This window comes from Canis lupus, chromosome 12 (genome assembly GCF_011100685.1).
Source record: "Canis lupus familiaris isolate Mischka breed German Shepherd chromosome 12, alternate assembly UU_Cfam_GSD_1.0, whole genome shotgun sequence".
Classification (NCBI taxonomy): domain Eukaryota; kingdom Metazoa; phylum Chordata; class Mammalia; order Carnivora; family Canidae; genus Canis; species Canis lupus.
Genome location: NC_049233.1, coordinates 7,381,459 through 7,408,158, shown reverse-complemented (window position 1 = coordinate 7,408,158; position 26,700 = coordinate 7,381,459). Strand labels below are relative to the sequence as shown.

Here is a 26,700-nt window from a genome sequence, read left to right as displayed (position 1 = left end):
ACCCATCTAGAGAAGGCATTTATTTATCTTTTGTTCTACAGAACAAAAAAAATTTTTTTTAAGATTTTATTTATTTATTAGAGACACACACGCAGAGAGAGAGAGAAAGATTGAGAGAGAGAGAGAGAGAGAGGCAGAAACAGACTCCATGCAGGGAGCCTGACATGGGACTCAATCCCAGGTCTCCAGGATCACGCCCTGGGCTGAAGTTGGCGCTAAACTGCTAAGCTACCGGGGCTGCCCCAGAAAAATTTTTTTAAAGATTTTATTTATTCACTCATGAAAGGCAGAGACATAGGCAGAGGGAGAAGCAGGCTCCCTGCGGGGAGCCTGATGCGAGAATCAATCCTAGGACCCGGGGATCACAATCTGAGCCGAAGACAGATGCTCAACCACAGAGCCACCCAGCCGTCCCAATGTTCTACAGAAAATCTTTATGCAAAATGTTGGGAGCCATGTGGAAAGTAGATTTTGATGCTAAGTATGTGAACCAAATTCTAAATTTAGGCCTATCAACAGGCTCTGTGGACCACCATTGGAGAAGCCTATCCCCACCCACAACATTTAACAGGGGAAGGAGTGGGAAGGACATGAAGTCCCCCTTGGATAGCAAATGATCAGAAGGGAGAAGCTAAGAGCTCTTTTCCTTCCCCTTGCTTAAGGCAGGAGCCACATTACTCTGTAAAGATAATAATTTTTTCCATGCCTATTATTAAAAAAATGAACATACCTCGGTAAAACTTTCTCAGTGAGCTGTGTTGGCACACTTAAAATTTGCATGGTCAGGAAGACTTTTCTTTCATTATGGAACAACTTTCATACTAGTAATACATTCTAAATGACAAAAATCAATCCAGATCATACTAGTACAACTACCATCATATCTCTCTCCTCTACTCCACTCTGCTAATTCTACTCTCTGCTAATTCCTACCATATTCTCTCTGTACCCTCCCTCTAGTTGACCTGGTGTAGCCACAGTGGCACATTTCAAGGACAATTCTGACATATCTTAAATGTTGATGTTCTGATATCAAACCTTTAACTGGCTTCCCATTGCTCTCTGGATAAAGACCCAAATTCTACATGTGGCCTAGAGTGCCTACACAATCTGGCCCCCTCCTGCCTCTGCAGACATTTCCTGCATCAGTCTTCCTGTACTGGCTATGTTCACATCAGCCTGGCTTCCTCTCATGTCCCACCATGCATTGTGCTCTACCCTCCCACAGGGCCTGTGCCCATGCCACAGCCTCTATCTGGAGCCCACACCCTGCACTTTGCTTAACTCCCACTGTGCTTGGCTCAAGGGCCACATTCTCAGGGAAATCTGCCCTTATCACCCATCTTAACCAGAGTGCTTTGCTGTTCCCTCTCACAGAAATGAGCTATTGCCCTTTGCAGCTGATAGTACAGTTTGCAATGACCCATTCCTTAGCATAGTATTAGATTACTGTTGTTCTTCGCCCATTAGAATGTAAGCGCCATCAGAGCAGGGATGTGGTCCATTTCATTCTTATCCATGGTAGCCTAGCAAGGACCAAGCACTTGTATTCTGTCTGAGTGAACGGACGGACAGGTGCTACCTCTCTGTCTCCAGTTGTGGCATGTGCTGGTTCCATGTGTCCCGCTGTTGTCCAGAGCTATCGTCTTCACAGGGCTCACTCAGGAAGTCCATCCATCCACATTCAGAAACTATCATATGGAGCAAGGAAGAGTTTGTGGGAGAGCATAAAAGTGGCTCATTAACCCTGATAATGTAACCCTTGTAGCCCAGGAATGTGTCTTCCCAACTTCTCTTTATTAATCTGTTATTGATCTAACGTCGCTGATTCATTCCCAGCCTTACTCCACAGATTTAGTCTTTGCCAGAGGTCCCCATCTTCTCTGGTCTCTGCACCTACCCTTGCCCCTCAAGATAATGACTTGGATCCCCCAGTAACAGTTTATCACTCGAGGTTGGCTACTGGCTGGAAGTCCATTACCTTTATTTTTAACCACTCTTAGAAAGAGTGAAGTTTCTCTTTATGGAGGGTCCAAGTGCTTTCAAACCTGTTTCCCAGCTGTGCCCCTTTCACTTCGGAAATTGATTTGATTTAAAATCTCGAGTTTGTCAGATTAATATGTTGCAATTGCTTCTCTGGATTTTTACAGTAAAAGGTTGAAAAAAAAAACAAAACTGGCCTTATTCTCTGGAGAGAAATTCTAAACCATTTGCCCAGGCAGTCCCGGTACCTCTCCCAGCAGGGTAAATAGAGTTTGTCCAACAGAACAGACTTCACTCTGGAGTCCTGGAGCTCTGGACTCCTCCCCTCCCATGGTTTCAGGATGGCTGCAGGGGGTCCTGTCCCAGCACTGTCCGGAATGGTTCTTGGGAGGCACCACTTACCATGACCAAGCCTTGATTAACCCCTTCCCTGAGAGAGGCATTGCCAAACAGCCCCTCAGTGGATCTCTAAAGTCAGGGTTACATAACTCTAATGATGGCAAGTAAGTTGAGCACACAGTGACACCAGAATAACAGTTATCATAGGAATCCGTTTATAAAAATGAATAGCATCTACATCTGCAAAAAAAAAAAAAGCAAAGTAGAGCCTATTTATTAGTCCATAAACAAAGGCAGCAGGAAAGTCTGTGTATACTTTTGATCATACCTTTTTAAAGTGGCCTGCCTCAGTTTGTCTCTGCGTCTGAGTAAGGAGTGCCATCTTAGTAATCTCACCATGATTAATGCTGACTCAGCTCTATCCCAGAGTGCTCAGGGGCTCAGATTTTGCTTCCTGGGTTAAAAACGGAAAAAGGGGGGATCTCTGGGTGGCTCAGCGGTCTAGCACCTGCCTTCGGCCCAGGGTGTGATCCTGGAATCCCAGGATCAAGTCCCACATTGGGCTCCCTTCAGGGAGCCTGTTTCTCCTTCTGCCTGCGTTTCTGCCTCTCTCTCTCTCTATCTCTGTGTCTCTCATGAATAATTAAATAAAATCTTAAAATAAAAAAAAAAAAAGGAAAAAGGGGCGCCTGGGTGGCTCCATCAATTAAGCATCTGATTCTTGATTTCAGCTTAGGTCATGATCTCGAGATCATGGGATTGAGCCCCGAGCTTGGCATGGAGTCTGCTTGGGCCTCTTTCCCATTACCTCTGCCCCATTCCCCCACTCATATGCACTAAATAAATAAATAAATAAAATCTTAAAAAAAGGAAAGAGGACAAACAGAGTGTTCCTGTTAATTCAGGGATCCAGCATGTACATAGAACCAATGTTAGAGCTAAAAGGGCAGGTACTCTTTCTTGATTATCTGATTTATTCTCTTGGCTTCAGCTGTCTCTTTCATTCATATTTTTCATTAAATGTTGGCACCTTCTAGAATGGCGTCTCAAACTCACCTTGTCTAAAACTAAGCTCGCAGTCATCTTTACCCGCAAAGCAGCTCCTCTCCTTTGAAGGCTCTGCTTGAATTTGTGGTAAGCCCCTTCTCCTGGGTGTCTCTTACCCCCGTGACTCCTGCCTTTCCTTTCCTCTCCACAGCCAGTCAGGAACCATGTTTTGTCTTTTATACCCTTTCTCCCTTTATTCTATTGCCATTGCCTCCATCTTAACTCAGACCTTTGTGCCTCTCCGTTAGACTATTATAGTGATTTCCCCCAATCTGTACTTCATCTGCATCTACTGCTGTTTCGATATCTGGAACAGTTGCCGGATCAGTCTGGCTGCCACTCCTTACTCCCCCGAACAGGCACCTCCAGTGGCCAACTGGGAAAAGCCTCATATCTTTGCCTGAGTCTCCTATCTCTACATGCCAGCTTTTCCCAGACATCTCATTTTCAAATCTTCTGCTCTACTGTTAGACCTCACATTCAGATTTTCAAATATATAACTACCATACATATCTGACTTTCACCAAACTTTCTTAGTTTCTTTTTTTAACTCTCTCCTTACCAGTATCATTCTTCCCTTTCAGCCTGGCCCAATTGCTGTTGCCAAATGAGTCCATTCTCAAGATGAGCTAATTTTCTTTGTTTCCACTGGCTGGAAAATCTCCAGCCCACTGCTCTTCTCTTCAAGACCCAGCCAGAAATGCCCTGTGAGCTCTTCCTTGATCTTTCTTCTCCCAAATACAGGCAACTGCTCCCTTTGCTGAATGCCCCACCATATTTTGTTTCCTTGTAGCCTGATAGCATTCACTTTTTCTTGGGTCTATTTCAGAGGAGGGAGGAAATATGGGGCTAGGCTGGGAGGAAGTTTGCTTCTTAAAAACCTAGCCATTTTTTCAGGGTGCACTGGGATATTTCCCTTGGAAGTGTAGGCCAGATTTTCCCAGAGTAGCCTCTGGTTACTAGATCTGTAATAAAATGCATAGCTCACCCAGCTTTGGTTCAGTCTCATATTTGTTGAATGTCCCTAGTAGGTAAAGCCTACATTGTGAGGGAGAATACTATGAGACAGGAAGATACTTCTCCAAAGGAACTTACAGGCTAGGCTGTCCATAACTTCTGAACATTCAGAACCATCACCAGAGACACACACACACACACACACACACACACAGTATAAAATACAAAATAGGATCCTGAAAGATCTAAATGTGAGACAAGATTCCATCAAAATCCTAGAGAAGAACACAGGCAACACCCTTTTTGAACTCGGCCATAGTAACTTCTTGCAAGATACATCCACGAAGGCAAAAGAAACAAAAGCAAAAATGAACTATTGGGACTTAATCAAGATAAGAAGCTTTTGCACAGCAAAGGATACAGTCAACAAAACTCAAAGACAACCTACAGAATGGGAGAAGATATTTGCAAATGACATATCAGATAAAGGGCTAGTTTCCAAGATCTATAAAGAACTTATTAAACTCAACACCAAAGAAACAAACAATCCAATCATGAAATGGGCAAAAGACATGAACAGAAATCTCACAGAGGAAGACATAGACATGGCCAACATGCATATGAGAAAATGCTCTGCATCACTTGCCATCAGGGAAATACAAATCAAAACCACAATGAGATACCACCTCACACCAGTGAGAATGGGGAAAATTAACAAGGCAGGAAACAACAAATGTTGGAGAGGATGTGGAGAAAAGGGAACCCTCATACACTGTTGGTGGGAATGTGAACTGGTGCAGCCACTCTGGAAAACTGTGTGGAGGTTCCTCAAAGAGTTAAAAATAGACCTGCCCTACGACCCAGCAATTGCACTGCTGGGGATTTACCCCAAAGATACAGATGCAGTGAAACGCCGGGACACCTGCACCCCGATGTTTATAGCAGCAATGGCCACGATAGCCAAACTGTGGAAGGAGCCTCGGTGTCCAACGAAAGATGAATGGATAAAGAAGATGTGGTTTATGTATACAATGGAATATTACTCAGCTATTAGAAATGACAAATACCCACCATTTGCTTCAACGTGGATGGAACTGGAGGGTATTATGCTGAGTGAAGTAAGCCAGTCGGAGAAGGACAAACATTATATGTTCTCATTCATTTGGGGAATATAAATAATAGTGAAAGGGAATATAAGGGAAGGGGGAAGAAATGTGTGGGAAATATCAGAAAGGGAGACAGAACGTAAAGACTGCTAACTCTGGGAAACGAACTAGGGTGTTGGAAGGGGAGGAGGGCGGGGGGTGGGAGTGAATGGGTGACGGGCACTGGGGGTTATTCTGTATGTTAGTAAATTGAACACCAATAAAAAAAATAAATATAATATAAAAAAAAAACAAAATAGGATCCTATAGTCATAAAATGGTTTAATTAAAAGTACTTTGGAAGTTATAGTCTAACGCTCTCATTTTACATGTGAGACTCTGAAGACAGGTACAGAGTACAGATGTCTCCCCAAGTTCGCATCTAATGGGAGGGTCTAGATTCCAACCCAGCTCTCCTCATTCTGAATCCCTTGTTTCCAGAATGTCACATGGGCTATAAGACCATAGGGATGTTTTTCTGAAAAGATGCATTTTGAACCTGGTCACTTACTGCTGGTCCACATTGTAGCTACAAAAACTGGTGATTTCCCAACCAAAGGAAGCAATGAACTTTAGACTTAAAAATCACAGAGAGGTACAAGTCAGAAGTAGAGTCACCCTCCAGAAGGCATGATGAAGACTATAGATTACAAAGAAATCCACTTACATTTTCATATGATCTTCTATCTTGCTCTCACTACTACTTCTTCCACAGAATATTAATTTATCCAGCCTATTAGCTGTAACATAATTCATGTTTTAAAAACTGGTTTTAAAAGCAGAGTCTCTATATCAAATCACCTAGGGCTTCGTTATCCAGGTTTGGAGTCTGTTAGCTTCTGTTTTTCTTCCTATTGCTTACTTAAAAAAAATCATTACACTATTCATTAGGCCCTTTATTAGACTATTTCCTTCTACCAAAAGAGACTTGCATGTGTGTTTTTCCTCTGTTTTAAGCCAAGATCCATAAAACATAGTTCCCTCACAGTTGACATTTTCTTTTCACAAGCCCTTGAAATGGAATGTAAGAGAATTTCACCACAGTGCAGTAAATTATGTACTGAGTATCAGTAATAAACATTTCTTACAAAGTTTTAAAGTATAGTTTCAGAGTGGTGATCATCTGGAATTACATACATTTACCAGCTGCTTGGAGGGAGCTCCTGCATGTGTTCTGCTCATACACTTTTCACCTCTTTTTCCAAATTTATACAACAATACAGAGCCCATGTAGTAAACCAAAACAGAGCAAAAGAATGTGTATGCTCCTAGTTATGTGGCTTTGCAGTCTTGACCTGGAAAGGGTGATGAAAGTTGTCGTCTTGTTTGTCCTTCTCTTTCCAGGCAGTTGCACATGAAACTTGTACCAGAGAAGTCGTGATTTTCCTTTGGTGAAAAAAACCTGGATAATATCCCTTACTTCCTTATCTCTGGTTCTCAGAGCCTTTAGCGTGTCTTCCATGGGGGTGATGCTCAGGCAAAGGAGGGCAGCTGGCACTGGTACTGCTGCTCTTAGATGAAAGTAACTTGTTTATATTGTTCATTTTTTCCTTCCTTATTCTCCAGGGAGTCACTGAATTCTCTATAGGACTTGGCAGTGGGTATATAGGCTTAATAGAAATTCTGACTGCTGGAGCTTTGAAATGTATATAGTCTTTTCTCTAGGGTCTACTAGAGGTGGGGGAAGGAGGGGTATATGGAAGCTTGTTTGTTTGTTTCACATTTCCAAATCTTCTCAATTCACTTTTCCTAATTCAAGTAAAAATCCAAACCCACACTACTGTAATGTTGGATCACAGTTTTAAACTAACAAGAGGATGTGAGCCTAAGTTCATGTTCTCACAGCACCACTGAGCCCCTCATATCAGAGCCTCTGCCTGTTTGTAGGTGCTTTGAGTAGACTAATCAAAAAGTAGCAATCAAGTGTTTAGTAAGACGTGGAATGTACTGTCATCTTCAATGACGGATGCATTCGTTTTTGGATTTCTAGTCTGATTTTCAATTTAAACCTTCACAGTACATTAATATCATATTCTTACATTAATATTAATTAACTTTATAAATTTATGAGGAGCTGAGAAGGGAACATAAGGTATGCATAATCTTCCAAACCATTCATATTTGGGGATGGAACAACTGTTACTCTCAGATATACTATTTTCTCCTTTTGTCACTACCTCAACTGATACTGTCTTTCAACTAATGCTGAATCAGTGCCCCAATCTATGGGGCCTGGGCCATGTTAGCTCCATATTTCCTGTTTACGCATCCATTAACTTAGCAGACAGACTCTGAGCCACTGCTCTAGGTTAGGCACTGTGCTGGCTGGACAGTTTCCTCCTCTCATAGGCTCATTAATTTAACTTTTCCAATCAGCTCAGGACCATAGTAACTGAAGGGCCTTGATCCAAATGTAAATAGGGGCATTTGTGGATTCTGACACACTCAGCCAGACCAGATCTTCTCAGAGTGAATCAGGAGGCATAACATTTATGGGAACAAGCAGCATGCTAAATCTGGACACACGCTGTATAGAAGGAAATGGGCTTGGCCTGGATAGATAAAGATCACTCCTTTTGCCTTCAGCCTACTAGATGGGAGTTCAAGTATGCCCTTCTTTGAGCACAGATATTCCCAGACCTGTCAGGGCTGCAGCCTGTACACTCAGCCCAAGTCCACTTCTTTGTTACCTTTTTTTGGTAACAATAACCTCAGCCACAGGGAGGCTTAGCAAGCTGAACATGTTTTGTTGCATGCCCCTGCCCATGCTCTGGCTGCCCTCTCTGATGATAAGTGTGATGTGCAGTTTGTAATGAGCACTTGCAGTTTCTGTAAACTGTGTAATACCATATAATCAGTAATTTTCCACTTATCCTTGATAACAGGAGGTTTCTGCTTGGCTTTTAGCAATAGCCAAAATGTGGGCCGGTTCCCCCCCACCACCACCAATATGATGAATTTTCAGAGGCATCTTTCTTTTCACAGATAGATTGACAGGTTATTTTCCAAGTGTGTCCAAAATGTGTATTGGCTAATCTTGCCTTGAAAGAGTCAAAGTCAAACAAAATGATTCTGAAGTAGCCATTTATAATAAAATGACTATATACATTCTTAAGCTCATTTTAGGTGTCTCCTGGCTATGCTTTTCCTCAAGGGATTAGTAGTTTGAAGCTTAGCCCAATAGCTTGGATGATCAAACTGCCAAGTCTCAAGTTATTGTTTTAAATTTCCTATAAGAGATTATATCTTAAGTATAAAGTGAATTCACCCTAGATGACTTGGTGCTCTTCCCTGAGAAAGGAAAAGGGCTATTATGCTGTGTGCTTTTCTCTCCAGTCACACACTGTCAAGACTGGATGGGATTCTGGTTATGATTTTTTTTAATCATTGGGAAATACTTTCAGAAGAGCAATGGACTCAAGCTTTCCAATGAAATCCTCCCCACCTCTATTTAAAGTCATTTCCTGACTTTCCGAAGATGCTCAGAACACCATAAAATTCAGTGTTTTCCTATAATAAATTAAGATCGCTTTTTCATTATACAGGCTTCTCCCTTTCTGAGATATTGCTTGCATTATCTATTCATTCATCCATTTCTGTAGGCCTCTTGGTAACCACTAACCCCTATCAGATGGCTTAAGCAAGACCAACAGCTGTTGATTTTGTGACATCAGGGAAGTCTCATGAATCATGTTGATGGGAGCCCTGGTACTTCCATGAACACTGGGCACTGCCATTTATCTGTCACAGAGCTAGCCATCCTGCAGATTTCTTGCCTGGCACTTCGATGTATCTGACCTGGTAACACTAGGATATTGATGAGTGGTGGCAACTAAGATATGGAAGTTGCCCGAGCTTACCTCTCATTTAAAAGATGATTGTGGCACAATCATTGGCACAAAAGGTTGCATTTCTTCCTCAGAGTGATAGATTGATCCTCTCCATGTGCAGAGCTCCATGTGGGGTCATGAAGAAAAGAGTAGACCACTTGCCAATAGTCTAGTTGAAAAACAACATACATGTCAAAAAAGACTGCCCTATCAGCTGACTCTTTCTAGGTGTCACCTAAACAGCAAATTGAAGTCAAATGATTGCTTCTCACGTCTGCTTGAAAATTCATCCAAAACACAGAAGAAATAGTGTGCAGTTTATGAAGACAATTTATTAGACCTAAAAAGCAAGCAAGTCACGCTTTTACTGAGTTAGACTTTTGATCCATAAGGGGTTAGGAGAAGTGTGTGATTGGGCAGAGACCAGGTTTCCTACAGACCCCAGTGTTTACCGTGTTGCTCAGAGAAAGTGCTTCTGATCCATTTTGTATATCCATACCCGCATAGCTCTTTGTTTCCCACATCTGAATCCAGATATACACCATTGCAATGGCTCTGGGGTTTGGGAAGCTATTGCTTTTGTTTGCTTCCTCCCGCAGGGCCTTCCATTGACACTCTGCATGTGGAACTGAATTGACTGTGTCCATGAAATGCAATGACCCAGGTGGAAGCAGATTTTTAATCAAGTACCAATAGAACAGCCCATTTTCTCCTGAAATCTCTGGAGTCCTAGTATTACTTGGTGCCCATTTTTCAGTTGTTTATTGGGATTTGATTTCTAGCCTCGCATGTTGTCTTTGGAGTTTACTAAGATTAATTTAGTTAAATTACTATTTATAGTTCTCAAGTACTCTTACTTAGCAACTTTACATGGAGACCCCCCACTATAGATACTACATCATGTGTTGGCAGACAGTCGCGATAAAAGTGAGGGTCTTTCCTTCAAAGCAAAAGCGGTTTGCCCTGCATTTGACTTGGATGTCATTGATTAGCTTCCTTTAGGATGATGGGTATTTAGATTTCAGGTTGGGGGTTAGCTTTCTAGGTTGTTTGAAATGACGTTACAGACAGTATTCTCCTTTGTAAATGTATGGGTCAGATGATTTGTTAATTTGACAACGCTGAAAAGTAAGGTGAGGGGGCATGGAAAAACCAGAGCTGTATTTTCAAAGAGAGGATCTAAAATTTGTACCAGCATTGCCAATTCCTGGTCTCCATTCTGTTTAGAATGGGGGGCCGAGGAAGCAAAGAAGATCCCAGAAGGGGTCTAGGGGAAGGGGCATAGGGAAGCAATATAAAAACTACTGTCGTCATTATTTCTTAAATGAGACATTCCTTTTCTTTAATAAGAACATCAAACTTAAATTTTCTTGAGAAATGAGGGTCCTAGTAGAAGGAGATCTGGAGTCTCAGGTTCCATCCAGGTTCTGAAATCTTGAGCCGTGTCTCACAATTATGTCAAGCGAGGAGACCTGTTCTTTTTACCTCCAGCCAGGAGCCTTTCAATGTCACTTTCCCCAAAGGGTCTGTGGATAGCATTATATATCTGTACCATTAGTTTCCCTTGCATGTTTGCTTTTATGCATTTGAAAACATTCTGAGAAGGGGTTCATAGGTCCACACTGCCAGAGAGAGAGAGACCATGGCACAAAAAAGGGAAAGATCTAACTAAGGGTCAAAGGAATAGTCACATATGAAAACCTCTGGAGAAAGCAGACATTTTGATAAAAACAGGAAATGTTGGTTACACATATCTTGGTTATCGTGTTTTGTTTTGTTTTGTTTTGTTTTGTTTTACCTGATTTCTAGTTGTTCTCCAGTGGCCCTTCCATCTGATATGCGCCTTAGGTCTGGGACCATTTGCCGCTAAAATAAACACATCAGGCTCATCATTGTTACTGACCCTCTCCATCTTAAACCTAGGAATTGGTAACTTCAGTTGTTCCACTTCAGCCAGGGATGCTGAGAGCCAAATGAAGTTCACACCGAAACCGAGTCCTCCTCACCAGGCTCAGATTTCAGATTTATTTCTCTCTTTGATGCTAGATTTGTGCATCAGTCCTGAAGGTTTTTCTCTAGAAGATTAGGGCTGGGGAAACATAGCCAGCCCTTGGCTTCACTTTAGCTGATGCTCTACTTGTTCAGGCCTGCCTTCTTTCAGGACTCCCCTTTTCCTGACAGGAAGCTGATGCAGACCTTTATGCAATCCATTTTTGTGAAGTACCTGCTGTGAGGTTGAAACTCTGCCAGGCATGACCCCGCCTGGCCGCAGAAGTCAAGAGCCCCTAGGAGCAGGCTGATGCTCGCATTTCGGCCGCCCCAGATAACTACCAAGAGTGTAAGGTGCAGGCTGCCTGTGGGTCAGCAGTTCACTGTTGATCCACCACATCCTCATCCACCGCATCCCGGGCCCTCAGCTGAGGGGGAGGTCAGAACCCTGCCTCCGAGGAAGGTACAGGCTAGTGGTTAAAGTAACGTGCACATGGATAAAAGTGAAAATCTGTGTTGGAATTGGTTGGATTTAATGTAAAATTACTTCAGTCTCCGCCTTTATGCTACTGGTTTTGTTCTTGAAGTACTCACCAGTATCTTGTCACTGGGAAGAAAAGGGAGCAGTATGGCAACTTGAACTGCACATGAACGACATAAAATGCAAAATAAAAATCCCTGGACTAGAAATCAGTAGGCTTGGCTCTCAGCCACAGTTCAGCTGCAGACTGGCCCAATGTCCTTGGGCAAGTCGTTTACTCTGCCTATAACTCTGTCTCCACATCTATAAAACACCACTCCTAAAACAAGGCTTACTTATAGGCTCTTAGAGCTAAATTTATTAAAATAGCCCAGTGAATTGTTATCTTAGCAACAAAAATGTGAAATAGTTACATAAATGATAAAATACAATGGATTTGTCTCTAATACTCCTTCTAAAGTTTGCATACCGCAGTTCTAAAGTTCTAAGATAGTGTGTTGGCTGGATGGATATACAGACACCAACATACATGTGTGTTATACATATAAAAAATATATGGAAACTTCAGTAAACTCTTACATAGGAGGTAGAACCAGACCCCCCAGCTGCTTCTCTCTCATCTCCCCTGCCGCCAAAAACTGTGGTTAATTGTCACATCCTAGGGATCCCTGGGTGGCGCAGTGGTTTGGCGCCTGCCTTTGGCCCAGGGCGCGATCCTGGAGACCCGGGATCGAATCCCACGTCGGGCTCCCGGTGCATGGAGCCTGCTTCTCCCTCTGCCTGTGTCTCTGCCCCTCTCTCTCTCTCTGTGACTATCATGAATAAATAAATAAAATATTTTTAAAAAAAAATTGTCACATCCTAGCCACAAGGAGCTCCACTTCCAGAGATAAGCTTGCAACCTCAAATATTCTTGTCGGGAAGTGAAAAAAAAATACATAAAAAACCCTGCAATATATTAAATACCTTGAACTTCCTGAAAATGAAGCCATGAGATATAGTTATATTTGAAAGAAATGTAGTCACATAGAACAACAAACAAAGGTGCATGAGGTTAGATGAGTTCGTGTTGAAAGAAGGGTCAGGAAGTTAGTCTTTTCCTTCTACAATCACTAAGTACATAACTCATGACGAGAAGCCTTTTGCTAATGAAATATTAACATCCATTAGATGGTGGGAATGCATTCAGAATGTTTTAACATTTGTATTTTTAGCCTGGACACAATGGTATCAGTTAAAATAATTAGCTCTTGCCTGTAATCTAAAAGCCTTATCTCTTTACTCTCACTTTTTTAGAAGGCAGATGTTTTAAAACTGATTTGAAAATCAAATTTGCCCTTCAGTGATTTCATTTAGAAGAAACATAGAAGTAAACATTATAAAGAAGGCTTTTCAATACATTATGCATGCAAATGTGGCAGCCGAATTCAGGTTCACAAGTGGAGGTAGATGACTGTTCTGGTTGAGAAAGGTTGAGTTGTTTAAATGAATAGAAAGGTCATCCACCCTCAGAGCGTACTCTGCTGTCATCTAGTAGCAGGGCTGTTGCTTGGTATTAGGCTCTATCTGCCAAAAGGTAAGAAGTGAAAGGTTTTGGCAGGCACAGTGAAGCCACATTAATAGCAAAGTAGCTGTGTTTAAACTGTCCTTGGAGCACTTTTAATCGAGCCCTTGTTCTCTGTCCAGCCCTGTGCTGGATATCACAGAATGGGGTTGAGGGGGTGTTGTGCTCTTCTCGGAGTACCCACTGCTGGTGTGGAGACTATAATGGTTATAGCCATTAACTATGTGCTGCAAAGACTGTCTCTGATATATTTATAGATTTGTCTGATTACCCAAGGGTCAGGGACTATGTCTTACCTATTTTTGAATCATCATAACTCAGCACAAAGGCTGACATATGGTAGCCTAGAAATGGTTCGTGAGCAAGTGAATGAACTTTTGAGTGAATGAGTGGTTATATTTTGGGGACAATTTTTTCTAATGGAATGCTAACAGGGATTTTTCAGACTTACAGTGAATTAGATAAAGGTTATCACTAGGGAAGAACAGAAAGTGAGGTATAAACTAATCCAAACCAAGTTCTTGCTCTCGTCTTGAAGATCAAAAACTTGAGCCCTCCTACAGGTCTGGAGAGAAGAGGTCTCCCATCCAAGGAGGTGTGACCACCCTGCCTAAATGTTGAATTAAGAACCTCATTGGACCTCAGTGGGTGTATTCAGGAAGGGAATGGTTCCCCAGGATGAGCCAAGCATCCCCTGGGAAGAGCTTGCTGGAGTGGGCAGGAAGAAGCCTGACCTCTTTATGTGATACCAATCTGTGCTCCAGAGAGACTCATTTTAAAAAGGCTTCATTAAATGAACTGCAGCTCCAAGTCCAATGACAGCCAAGAAACTTCTGGGAAGAGCTTTATACTACACTACATCTCTCTTGTATCTTTTACCTCTTTCTGTTTAAGAATCTTTTTTTTTTTTTTAAGATTTTATTTATTTATTCATGATAGTCACACAGAGAGAGACAGAGAGGCAGAGACATAGGCAGAGGGAGAAGCAGGCTCCATGCAGGGAGCCCGACGTGGGATTCGATCCCGGGTCTCCAGGATCGCGCCCCGGGCCAAAGGCAGGCGCCAAACCGCTGCGCCACCCAGGGATCCCAAGAATCTTTATTTATCTTCAGCTTCTTGGGGAATATGGTGGAAACTTTTCTGGGCCCTTCTCTAGTATCCATCTTATTTTCCTGCTGAGAGGATTCAGCTCAGGCAAGGATTCTGTTCCATGTGGAGCACGTATTACCTCATTCCTGCTCCTCTAGCACTTTCCTCAGCCTGGACAGGCAAGATCACCTTCATGTCTGCTGTTGAACTGGTGCTGATGGTCCTAGCCTTTCTTCCAAATACTTCAGCTGAAGCTATTTATGTATCTCTGATCATTGGAATGTATAAAAGGGGCTTCTTTCAACAAATATTTGAACACCCACAGCACATGAGACACGGGGTTGGTACTGTGTTTATGCTCATTGTCCTGTTACCTGGGTGAGGTTGAAAATTCACTGAACTCTTTCTTGAACCCTGGAAAGCAGATTTTCTACATCATTGGCCTCCCTCAGAAGCCCTTGGAAGGTAAAACTTTCAGCCTATTACCAAACAAAAATGTCATATTTCAGTAAGAGAGCTTCTCTGACTTTCTGAAGAACTTAAGGCATTCCATGGATAAAGATGATATAGTACATCTACACCATGGAATATTACTCAGCCCTGGGAAAGGTGGATATCCTGCCATCTGTGACCACATGGGTGGACGTAGAGCACGTTATGCTAAGCAGCATAAGTCAGAGAAAGAGAAATACTATCATTTATATGTGGAACCTAAAAAGGCCAAATCTATTAGAAAACAAAGTAAAATGGTGGCTACTAGGGGTGGGTTGGTGGGTAAGATTGATAGTGCCTAAGGGTACAAACTTGTAACAAGAAATAATTAAGTCATAGTGCTCTAATGCACAATACGATACAGTGAATATAGACAACAGTATCATACTATAATTATGTAATATGATAAATATCGCTACAGTGGCAATCATCATATATAAATGTATCAAAGTAGCACACTATACACCTTAAACCTACAGAAAGTTACATGTCAAACTTATCAATAAGAAAATGTCTTTAAAGAAAAAAGAACTTCTTCAGGAAAGGAGAAAGGTTAGAGTGGGAGAGGTGGAGTTTACCTGCCAGACGGATGGCTCACTGATCTGTTAGGAAGCAGAAACTATGCCAACCCCAGTTGTGTGTATTTGTGTCTCTCAGAGGCTGGTATGTGTAGAGAGGTGGTAACAGAAAATATCTCATTGGTTTCCTTCAGGCTTGAGGCACTCTGGTAGATATGAGCCAAGAGAGCTAGAGTTCTTCATTTTACCCTGCCCACGAAAGCATCTTCCATCAGCAAGGTACGGTGGCAGCCTGTGGGGCTCGGTACTTTCCGAGAGAGGGAATGGGGAAACCCCCATGACCAGCCTCACACAGTGACCCACAGTGTTGTCGTCTTTTTTTTTTAAGATTATTTATTTATTTATTTATTTGAGAGTGAGCATGCATGTGAGCACATGAGATGGGCAGGGAGGGGCAGGGGGAGAAACAGAGCAGGAAGTCTGACTCAGGACTCAATCCCAGGACCCCAAGATCATGACCTGAGCTAAATTAGGCAGACACATAACTGATTGAGCCACCCAGGAGCCCTGACCCAGTGTCTTCTACTAACAAGGGCCCCTCAGAGTCCATTCATCCAACCCTCCTCCTTCCCTTACTGCCACATACAAGCTAATGCCCTTTTCTACATCCCCCTAACCTAGAAACATCTAAGAATACTCAACCCATTTCTCTTCATTGTCTGGTTCAATTCTGTTTGCTTCTGCCTTCTCACCAACTCTCAGCTGGTCTCTGCGGCCTCTCCCTCCACCTCTTGTCTTTCTTCCATTCTGCCTCTACAGTTGCCATTATAAAACACAGTTCTCATATAACCACTTGTCCATAATCCACATGTCTCTGCCTGACATGCAAGATCTTACAGTCAGCCCCCAAACATCATAGCCACCTCATCTCTTCTTGCTTCTGTATATGCTGCCTGCATTCAGTGTTGTGGGCTACTACTCCTTCTCTGGAGACAATCTGTACTTTCTCATCTTCGTGAAATATCCACGTGTTCTTAATACCACCTCGAGTGCTAGTCTTTAGTGTCCATCCCCACCCCCTCCACCTTCTCTGGTGAATTCTAGGTCATCCTTTATGCCCAGCTCAGTGTCATCTGCTTTATGAAGCCCAACCCAACCTCTCCAGACTAAACCTGGAATAGCCAGATCCCCAACTCAAGCTAAATGTGGGAGCTGCCCTTCCTTGATCAGTCCTGAAACTGGACTCACAGACTTAGCAAGGGAGGGGAGGATTTCAGGCCTGGTTAAGTGATGAAGCCACTTAAAGAGTTCAGAAGAAAGCATTTTACTTGCCTACCTCTTCTCTGTAAGGAAGGCAGTTTGTTCCAAGCTGGTTTGTTCACTACCACACTCCTGCCATTTGATAGAAGCTCAGTACGTATTGGTGTGCCTGCAGGATCTAGATCATCCATCTCCTGATCTAGGACTTAAAAGTCACAGCTAGAACTTGAGGAGTTCATGGATAACATAGTCATTAGAAAGGAACTGTGGGACCCAGAGACTCCACTTCTAGGCATATAAGAGAAACGAAAACCTACGTCCACACAAAAACTTGTACATGAGTGTCTATTCACAGCAGTATTAGTCATAAGGGCCCCAAATTGGAAACATTTCAAAAGTCTGTCAATGGATGAATAAATGGATAAACAAAATGTGGTATATCCACAGTGCTATTTGGTCATAAATAAAGGAACGAAGTACTGATACATGCTACAACTTTGGTGAACTTTGAAAACATTTTGCTGTGTGAAAGGAGCCATGTATTGTATGATCCATGTACATGCAATGTCCAGAATAGGTAAATCCATAGAAATAGAAAGTACGCTACTGGTTCCCAGAGGCCAACGGTGTTGGGAAGAATGCGGAATGACTACTAAAGGGTAATAGATTTCTTTTGAGCGAGATGAAACTGTTCTAAAATGGATTGTGGTGATGGTTGCACAACACTGTGAATATCACTAAAAACTAGTGAATTATACACTTTAAAAGTGAATTTTATGGTATGTGAATTATGTCACACAACAGCTGTTATTTTTTAAACAAAATAAAATCAGTGGGCATTCCCAGGCCAGTCCACAAAGGACTAGGGACAGTTCTGTGCAGTGGGAAGGCCCGGATGTTGCCCTGTTACAGCCAATTCCAGATTCCAGACCCCCTGCAACTTTGACTCACAGAAGCAAGGAAGCATAACTTCTCTCTGCCTTTTCCTTGCAGTTCCTTTGAGAAGGAAGAGGAGAGGTATGGGTAAGAGATTCACTCTTCCCTTCTCTCCTGTTTCCTGCTCCCACCCCACCTCTTCCTTTTGCCACTTATGGCTCTCTCCAGAGCTGTGTGGCTGGACCAGGGATTACTGCTCTAATACTTTTTTAGAGAAGGGGAAGAAAGGAGGAAGGAGCAGAGGGAAAGGGAAAGGGAAAGGGAAAGAGAATCTTAAGCAGGCCTCACACCCAGCGCAGAGCCGGACATGGAGTTCAATCTCAGGCCCTGAGATATGACCTGAGCTGAAATCAAGAGTTGGACACTTAACCAACTGAGCCACCCAAGCACCCCTAATGCATTTTTAATCTACAATTGCAAATCCAGAGATCTCATTCTGAGGCTTTGGGGTGAAAGGAGAGCCTTCCTGACATAGTGAAAAATGGCCCTATTTTCCTCACATGTGGCTAGGCCACAGCAGACCACTGAGAGCCAGTGTAGGCTTCAGGAGGGTTGGCTTAATGGCATTCTGGTGGATGAGCTGCCAGGCTTTTGATGAACTATTCCAGTCCCGTTCATAGCCCACATAATGTGTTGGATACTTGGTCAACAGTAGGAGTCCCTACTATAGAGCCTTATACTGCCATTGTAAGGGGTTTTAAGTCAATAAAACTCAAAATTTGAAATCAGAATGATCCTTGCCCCTAATGTTACACTAGAATAAGTATATATAAATGCAGGGATTGGAGACATTTACATGAATTTGACCTGATTGAGCAACAGCCCTCATAAATAGCTCTTTTGATGGGAAAGCAATCTAGTTCTATAACCACAGAGTTCCATGTGACATGTTAATTCTGCACTAGCATCATAGAGGTCTCTCAGAGTGCCTGGTTTTTAAGTAGCATGTCTGTGTTATCCCACATAATGCCTTTTTACTACCAATTATTGTGTGACCTAACTCCATACTGGTAATTCTATTTGATTCTTTGATGGCATCATAAAATATTGATAACAAAGCAGAATTGATAATAACAGTGGTAAGAATGGAACCAAGAACCATTTTTATTCATACAAAGGAAATCATAGCAAATATACTTTATTTCTCCTGATTCCATAATTTTCACTATTTTTCATCCCCTTAACAAATAAACGAGCACCCACCAAGTGCTAGGCACTGAACAAGGCAGATGAGGTACCTACTTTCATCAAGCTTACATCTTTGTGGGGTGTGGGGGGGAGACAAGCCATAACAGATAAATAAACTTTCAACTACTGATAAATGCTGTGAAGAAAATCAAACAGGAGAGTATATAGGGGGATCCCTGAGTGGCGCAGCGGTTTGGTGCCTGCCTTTGGCCCAGGGCGCGATCCTGGAGACCCCGGATCGAATCCCACGTCGGGCTCCCGGTGCATGGAGCCTGCTTCTCCCTCTGCCTATGTCTCTGCCTCTCTCTCTCTCTCTCTCTGTGACTATCATAAATAAATAAAAAAAAAATTAAAAAAAAAAAAAAAAAAAAAAAAGGAGAGTATATAGGTAGTGATGGGACTGTGGTAGACAAAAAGCAGCCTCTTGAGCTCAGAAAGGCCTCTCTGACAAAGTGACATTCGAGCTAAGTATTATAGAAGCAGGCCTTACAAAAGGCTTAGGGAAAGAGAGTTTCAAGAAAATTTAAGGCTATGAAGGAGAAATGAACTTGGTGTGTATGCAAAACAGAAAGGTAGCTGGTGCTGCTGAAGCCTGAGAAAGAGGCCAGACAGCGCAAGATGGGATGGACTGGCCAGTACCTCTCAGATCATATGTGACCTTCAGGTGTTGGGCAGGAGTATGAGTTTCAGCCTAAGAGCAGTGGGGCGTTATTTAGGGTCTTAGGCAAGGGAGTACTATGAACTGATTTCCGCTTTCTAAAGATCACTTTGGTGACTGTGTGGGGAGTGAATTGGAGGAAGATAAATAAGGAACTGAGAGACAAGTAAGGAGGCTGTTGCTATAACCCAAAAGAGACATGACAGGGTCTTGGACTAGGTTGGTGACAGCAGGGATGGTGGGGAATGGTTGGCTGTGGAGAACATACTGCTGATGGAACAGGCTGGGAGCCAACATGGAGACACCAGAGAGGAGGGAAAGAGCTCTTGGTATATACCTTTTGACTTTGTCCTCGGTCCTGGGCGTTTCAACATTTCACTGTTTTTATCAATGCCCTGACAGAAGACAAAAGGCAGACATGAAAAAAAAAAAAAAAAAAAAAAAAAGGCAGACATGAGATTCAAAATGACCTCCCTAGCCTCTAAAGTGGGACCAAAAAAAAGTGGGACCAAACCAACAGGATGGGATTTAATGGGAGTAAATGTGATGCCCTCCATTGAGGTTCAGAAAATCAATTGTCCCAAGTACAGTATGGGGGCAGTCAAGCTTGAGAAATGTTTATGTGAAAAAGCTGTGGTTTTTATTTGGCCACGAACTCAATATGAGCTAATGGTAGGATAAAGCTGCTATAAATTTTGGGCAGTCTTAATCTACACCGGGTGCAGAGTGTCCAGATGCCCATGTGACCTTCCTATTGTGCTCTGTGTTGGTCAGGACACATGTCTATGCTTGAGGAAGTACATTGAAAATAACCAGGTGATGAGAGTTTGGGAAGCTGATTCATGAAGATGGGGCTAGGGCCCGGGGTGGGTAGTGCTGTGAACTGAAGGAGCCAGGGATAAAACAGGACCCAGTTAAGACAAGACTTAGGGAGTTATGATGTCATGATAATGATTTTTTTTTTTTTTTTTAGTAAACTTTATGCCCAACATGGGGCTTGAACTCCTGACTCTCAGATCAAGAGTCGCATGCTTCACTGACTGAGCCAGCAAGGTGCCCCTGATAATAATCTAAAATGTATGAAGATTTATCATGTAGAAAAGAGACTAATTCTGTGGCCTCCAGAGGCTGGCACTAACATTTTTTAGTCATATCTTCAACACATATTTGATGAGCATCTATCCTGTGCCACTTTTTTTTTAAGTCCCTAAACTTATTGGTGCTCAGTTTTGGTCCAGAGACATATATATATGCAGTAAAGTATTCCAGATGCCACCATAGAAGTATCTGTTGAGTACAGTGGGGACACAGTGGAGGGAGTGACCTTAGAAGGGTTGAGAAAGGTCTCTTGGTGGAAGTAGCATTTAGATTGAATCTTGAAAGATAAGTGGATGCTGGCTGCGGCACCATCTGGGATAAGGAAGGGGATTTGGAGGCACATATGAGGCAAAAGGCATGCAAAGACACAAGATGTGCAATACCTTGGTGCATTCAGGTAACTAGGTATGGTTTGGCATGACTGAAGAGTGGGCTGGGAGGTCCAGGCACTGGCCATTCTTGGTTCAGGGGTAAAGAGGGTTTGTCCAACAGTGTGTTCTGGGCTGCCCCTGAAGTATAGCGTGTCAATAGGTAGCGAGCTGGAGAGAAGGCTGGAGGGACAAACTGGGACCAGACCATGTGTGGAAGTCCCTGGATACCATGCTGGCCAGTTTACCTTATTCTCTCCTCAGGTAGAAGACAGGACTGCTAAAGGTGTGCCTTATTTGTGTAGGTTGTGCTTACAACAGGATCTAGAATGAGCTAGCAGTGAGAGAGACTGGAGATGGAAAAGCAGGAAACAGCAGTTAGGGATGAGAGTTAATGAGAGTCTACACTAGAACCAAAGCAATATTCCAGGTGAGAAGCTGACGGGTGGGGGCTCTTGGGAGGGGAGGACAAACTCTGTAACTCTGTGCTTCTGGTGCCCCGGGACAGAATTGGGGCCAGCAGTCAGGAAGCTGGACAGCCACAGGCCCAATAGTCAGAGGCAGAAGTGCTTCTTCTTAGCACAGTACCACACATATACTGTTCCAGAAGTGCCAAACTGCAACAGAACCGCTGTTCTCAGGTGTGACCACTGATCAGTCTCCAGGTGCCTGGGTTCTCAGCATGAAAGGACCACCAGCCTTCTCCATTACGCTCTCCCTGGAAGAGCAGGACACTCTGAGGCTGCTCTCCTTCATCAGCAGGAGGAGCTGCAAGCACAGGGGAAAGTGGTCCCTCGTTTTCTTCATAGAGGGGGGCTCGTGACCTTTGGCAGAGGCCTCTGTGGTCTCTTCTGAAGCACTCTTGAACCGATTCCTCAGCCAGCTAACTCTGGCTGCCACTGTGGCCATCCAGTCCTGCTCTCTTGTCCACCTCACACTGTTGATCCCTTTCCTTCCTCCTGCCTCATCAGAGCAGCCCTGGCTGCTCAGTCACCAGTGACTGTGCCTAGGGCTCTGGAGCATCCTGCCACGCCTCGCCAGGCCTCACAGTGAGGCTCTTTATTTTCCAGCTGTTTTTGAGAGGCTCATTGTTTAGTCCTTTGAGAATCCCTGGATTAGAAGTCTGAGGAATTTGAAGGCAGGAGGTGAAAGACTAGAAGCTAGGAACTACATAATAAATAGGTGTCCTTAAAACAACAGTAAGTGGCAGCACTAATGTCTCCAGCCAGGACTTCAAAGCACAGACCCCAAAAGTGGTCTCATCTGGAGAGAAAGCAGAATCTCAGCATTGTTGGAAAACTTGAAGAAAGGCAGTATGTGACCCACCTCTCCAGAACGTGTTCCACATCTCCTTGCAATACAGCATTCGGTTTCCCTGTTAAGTGACTTTGCTCCGGGGGACTTGAGGTATAGGGTGGCTAAGAAAGCCACTCAAAGACACACGTGTTAGGTAGTAAGCCTCACGCTGCCCAAACCTCTGCTTGTCTCAGCTATAAAATCCTGGGTCAAATTGTGGTTATAAAGTTGATTGCTTCCAAAGCAACCCTGCCGTCTTGAGGTCTTTGTTTTATTCAGAGCTGCTCTATCAGCTGTAGCTTGCCTTTGATGGGCCACAGCAGTGTTTTTCATGTCTAACTAGTGTTTTAATGTTTGTGAGATGCTGTGGTTAATTGGATCCCCATGGCACTGCAAACGGCTTTAGAAGCCTCTTATGTTGGGGGAGGTAACTCGGTGGCTGTGTGTGTGTGTACGCGTGCGCGTGTATACACATGTGCCCTCAGACCTGAGCAAGTGCCATGAGATTTCGTTGTGCTCCGGCCCACAGTTCAGCTTTTGAGAGTTTTAATACTTGTTTATCCCAAGTCAAAAATCTTGGCATCACCCCTAGATTCTTAACCTTTCTTCTCTTACACTCTTCTGTTGTGTTGTCCTTGGGCCTGTTGGAGCTGCCCAGCCAGACCCATCCTGGTCATGGCCAACCCACACTTCTAGATCCCTGGGAACTCCCACCATCTTGCTGGTGGCCCTGTGCCACGCAGTCCCCATTTACTGACTCTCCTTTCTCAGGGTAGTAACATAAGCAAGGGCTCACACTCTCTCAAAATCTGTGAAGGCGGGATCCCTGGGTGGCGCAGCGGTTTGGCGCCTGCCTTTGGCCCAGGGCGCGGTCCTGGAGACTCAGGATCGAATCCCACGTCGGGCTCCCGGTGCATGGAGTCTGCTTCTCCCTCTGCCTGTGTCTCTGCCTCTCTCTCTCTCTCACTGTGTGCCTATCATAAATAAATAAAAGTTTAAAAAAATTAAAAAAAAAATCTGTGAAGGCTTCCAGGTACTTGCCTGTTGCTGCATCTTGCTTTGTTTTGTTTGTCATGGCTGCTTTATATCTAAGGGCTCATGACTGACAGTGATCCGCAAACCAGTCCCATCGTCTTCTACAAAAGTGACTTAATATGAACAAGGGGCTGTTTCGCTAGGACCCAGGCAAGGGGCCTGTAGGACTGTGGCTTTAAATCTCAGGCCACAGGCCTTGGAAGGCAGGGAAGAATGGCAGGCAGTCCAGTTCAAATGGGCTGAGTGCCAGTGAGGGGGTTGAGGAGCCTAGAGAGTTCCAGAGAGCCCTTACCCAGGATGACAGATCACCAGGGTAAAGGAGCCAGCAGGTTAAAGCTTTCAGAGCCAAGCAAAGCAGTTCAATCCCCTGGGGCCCTGTCACCCCCGGCCTTAACTCCATGCCATGGCCCCAAGTACACCCCCACAGCCACGCACACTCACAAGCACACTCATCCCCACTTCATACACAAAGAAGGCTGGACGATGGGGTGGGTTCACAGCAGGCTGGCTTGCCAAGGGGTTGAGTCCTCTTCATTGTTACTGACGGGCTGCCTAATGGGCATCTATCCAATTGCTGGGCGTATCCACCGGTTCTGACAGATATGTGACGGGGCATCTGGGATTCCTCTGGGCACATGGTATAAGAGATGACTCTGATGTTCCAGGCACAGTCCATTTTCTCCTCTTAAGACATCTTGTGGTTGCAGGAGGGGCAGGTGAAGTGGGTCTCTAGGGTGCCTATCATCATCTTGGCGGGCCATTTTGACTTTCTGCACCCCATGTCTGTAGGAGGGCAAATGCTCACCTTCCTCCATTGCGATAGCCTCGTTCACCTAGAAGACAGTGGTTTCCCAGAGTCACTACACTTTGAATTGTGCAATCCAGCTGCCTAGGTAGGGATTGGTGTCTTAACAGTTTTCCAAAAGAGAGGGCTTCATACTCCCATCCCCTCTCTAAAACCTGAGGTGACCTATTTCTAGGAACCTGAATGAGCCCAACTAACATTCCTGTGGTGGAGCAGAGAGGCCCACAGAGGGCAAGTTAGGGAACAGGCAGGGATGGAAATAGGCAAGTACCTTGGGGCACAGCAGGTGGGTGTGCCCTAGGATTCGGGACCCCTGGGAAGTAAGAAGCCAGTCTGCCTCTGGTCTTTAGCCTTATATTCCAACCCTGCCAAGGGACTGTGCTCTTTCAATTAAGCACAAGTACTGTTAGTCTCTCTTTTTTTTTTTTAAGATATTATTTATTCATAGAGACACAGAGAGAAAATGAGAGGCAGAGACACAGGCAGAGGGAGAAGCAGGCTCCATGCAGGGAGCCTGACATGGGACTCAATCCAGGGTCTCCAGGATCACGCCCTGGGCTGCAGGCGGCGCTAACCGGGGCTGCCCCTGTTAGTCTCTTTTTATGTGTGTGTCTCAGACCTGCCTCAAATGAATCAGGGTACATGGAGGGAATCTGTAAGTGGTAAAACTCTATGCAAAAATAAGACATCAGGGATCCCTGGGTGGCTCATCAGTTTGGTGCCTGCCTTTGGCCCGGGGCATGATCCTGGGGTCCCAGGATCGGGTCCTGTGTCGGGCTCCCTGCATGGAGCCTGCTTCTCCCTCTGCCTAGGTCTCTGCCTCTTTCTTTCTCCCTCTCTCTCTCTCTCTCTCTGTCTTTCATGAATAAATAAATAAATAAATAAATAAATAAATAAATAAATAAATAAATAAATAAATAAAATCTTAAAAAAAAAAAAAAAAGACATCACTAGATCTCTCTGACTAGGTCATAAGCTCCTTGAAGTCCAGAGTTGCTTCTGACACTTCTCTGTACTCTCCTAGGTAGTCCCTACTCTCTGTTCTTTGCCTGACTGCTCAAATGACCCTTGAGACAAGCTGGTTAAATGACTATTTCCAGCCGAAATGGAGTTGGCCTCCTCTTTTAGTCTCTCTCCTAGTACTGTGTTCTTCTCCTTGATAACACCTATCACAATTTATGATTTTGTTATCTGTAATTTACTTATTAAGTTCTGTCTTTGCAGTAGGCTTTAAGTTCCAGGAAAGTGGGGGACTCTGTCTCCTTTGTTTATATTTACATTCCCAATGCCCATATAATGCCTGGCATATATTAATATTTTTGAGTCACTGAAGGAATGGGTTCCCAGGAGGACATTGACAACTTCACAGCCAGAGAATGTCTCTGTTCTCCTAGATCTTGCCAACTCTAGAGATCGTTGACCTTCACCAGTTTTGCTAGATTAGTTTCCTCTTGCACCCTGAGCATCCTGCCTCTTCCCATGACCTCTGAATTTGACTGCTGGTGACCGGATTTAAATGGATATCTAGGACACATCATTGGGCAAGTGGTGGAAACTTCCTTAACTTATTTGTTCTTGTTCCTTTTGGCCATGGTGTTGTGGGAAATGAAGGGATGGATGGCTTTGAGGCTCCAGAGGCATAGATGTGGGTAAGTGGACCAAGCATGTAGAGACAAATGCACTAGGCTGCTCTGGAGAGCACCCACAAGGAAAGCATATCCCTTCATATCTTCCTGTCCATGGTGACTATAGGTCTCTATCTTATCAGGAGCTCATTAAGCAATTGCCCACCTACCATCTACCAGCAAGAATTCCATCAGAATTTACTTACCTTCAACTAAACGTGACTTTCTGAGCCATAGTTACGGGTTTACCCTAATTAGATTATGGAATTGCTGCATTACATTTCATTATTACCTTGAAATTACACTTCCATTCTGAACAACCATGCCTTATAAGTAATGTGAGTGCTACCTGACACACTCTGAAACAAGCCCCATATTAAGCTGCAAGTTTGTAATGGGTGATATTTGGATAACTCTGATTAAACATATAAATCATGAAAATTAGAAATGGGAAGAAAGCTCTCTACTTAGATTAGCTACATACTAGTGTTTAGCTCAGTAATGGATCATTTTCTCTCCTGCAGTTCTTACTCTTTCACAAACATTTTTCGTTACCTTTGTACCTTTCTTTCATGGTACTTCTTTACCCATGTTCAGACCTTCCAGTAGACAGAGCCTCTCTATTTCTACTCTTTGTGCATTGTATGTACTTTGGCTAGTAATCCCTAAAACCTTTGTGCAAGGTTCTTAAATATTTTTCATCCAACATTGGTTTTGCCCTGAGGATCATCTTCACCCAAGCAGGGACACTGGGTTTTGACAGTCCTTTTCTTTCTCATCATTATGAGATGGCCCTCATCCAGAAGGATGCTCATGACCATGTCCAACATTAGGAATATCGCTCAGAAGGCCAGGGGCTTGCCAGCTGAGCCAGGAAGACAGATAAATCCAAGAGAAGGAATGAGAGGAATTAGAAAAAGAGGTTGTGTGGGGCCATAAGACTCAAATAAATCTTACTACTGAATTATCCATACTTCAGAATTATAAAGAACTCCCA

At 43.6% G+C, this 26,700-nt stretch overlaps 1 protein-coding gene and 1 pseudogene across 7 annotated transcripts in view; one reads left to right on the top strand and one right to left on the bottom strand.

Annotated features, from left to right (window-relative positions):
- BTBD9 (BTB domain containing 9) overlaps positions 1–26,700 on the top strand; it is a 410,049-nt gene that overhangs the window by 342,204 nt on the left and 41,145 nt on the right. Inside the window, exon 11 of one of the 7 annotated variants that reach the window (XM_038553948.1) lies at positions 15,629–15,668. The exons of the other annotated variants lie outside the window; for them this stretch is intronic. Coding sequence (XP_038409876.1) covers positions 15,629–15,647 — 19 coding nt within the window. The 3' untranslated portion in view covers positions 15,648–15,668. Of the gene's footprint in view, positions 1–15,628; positions 15,669–26,700 lie in introns of those variants that run through there. 7 annotated transcript variants of the gene reach the window in all.
- On the bottom strand, positions 23,826–24,098 carry LOC119874241 (annotated as a pseudogene).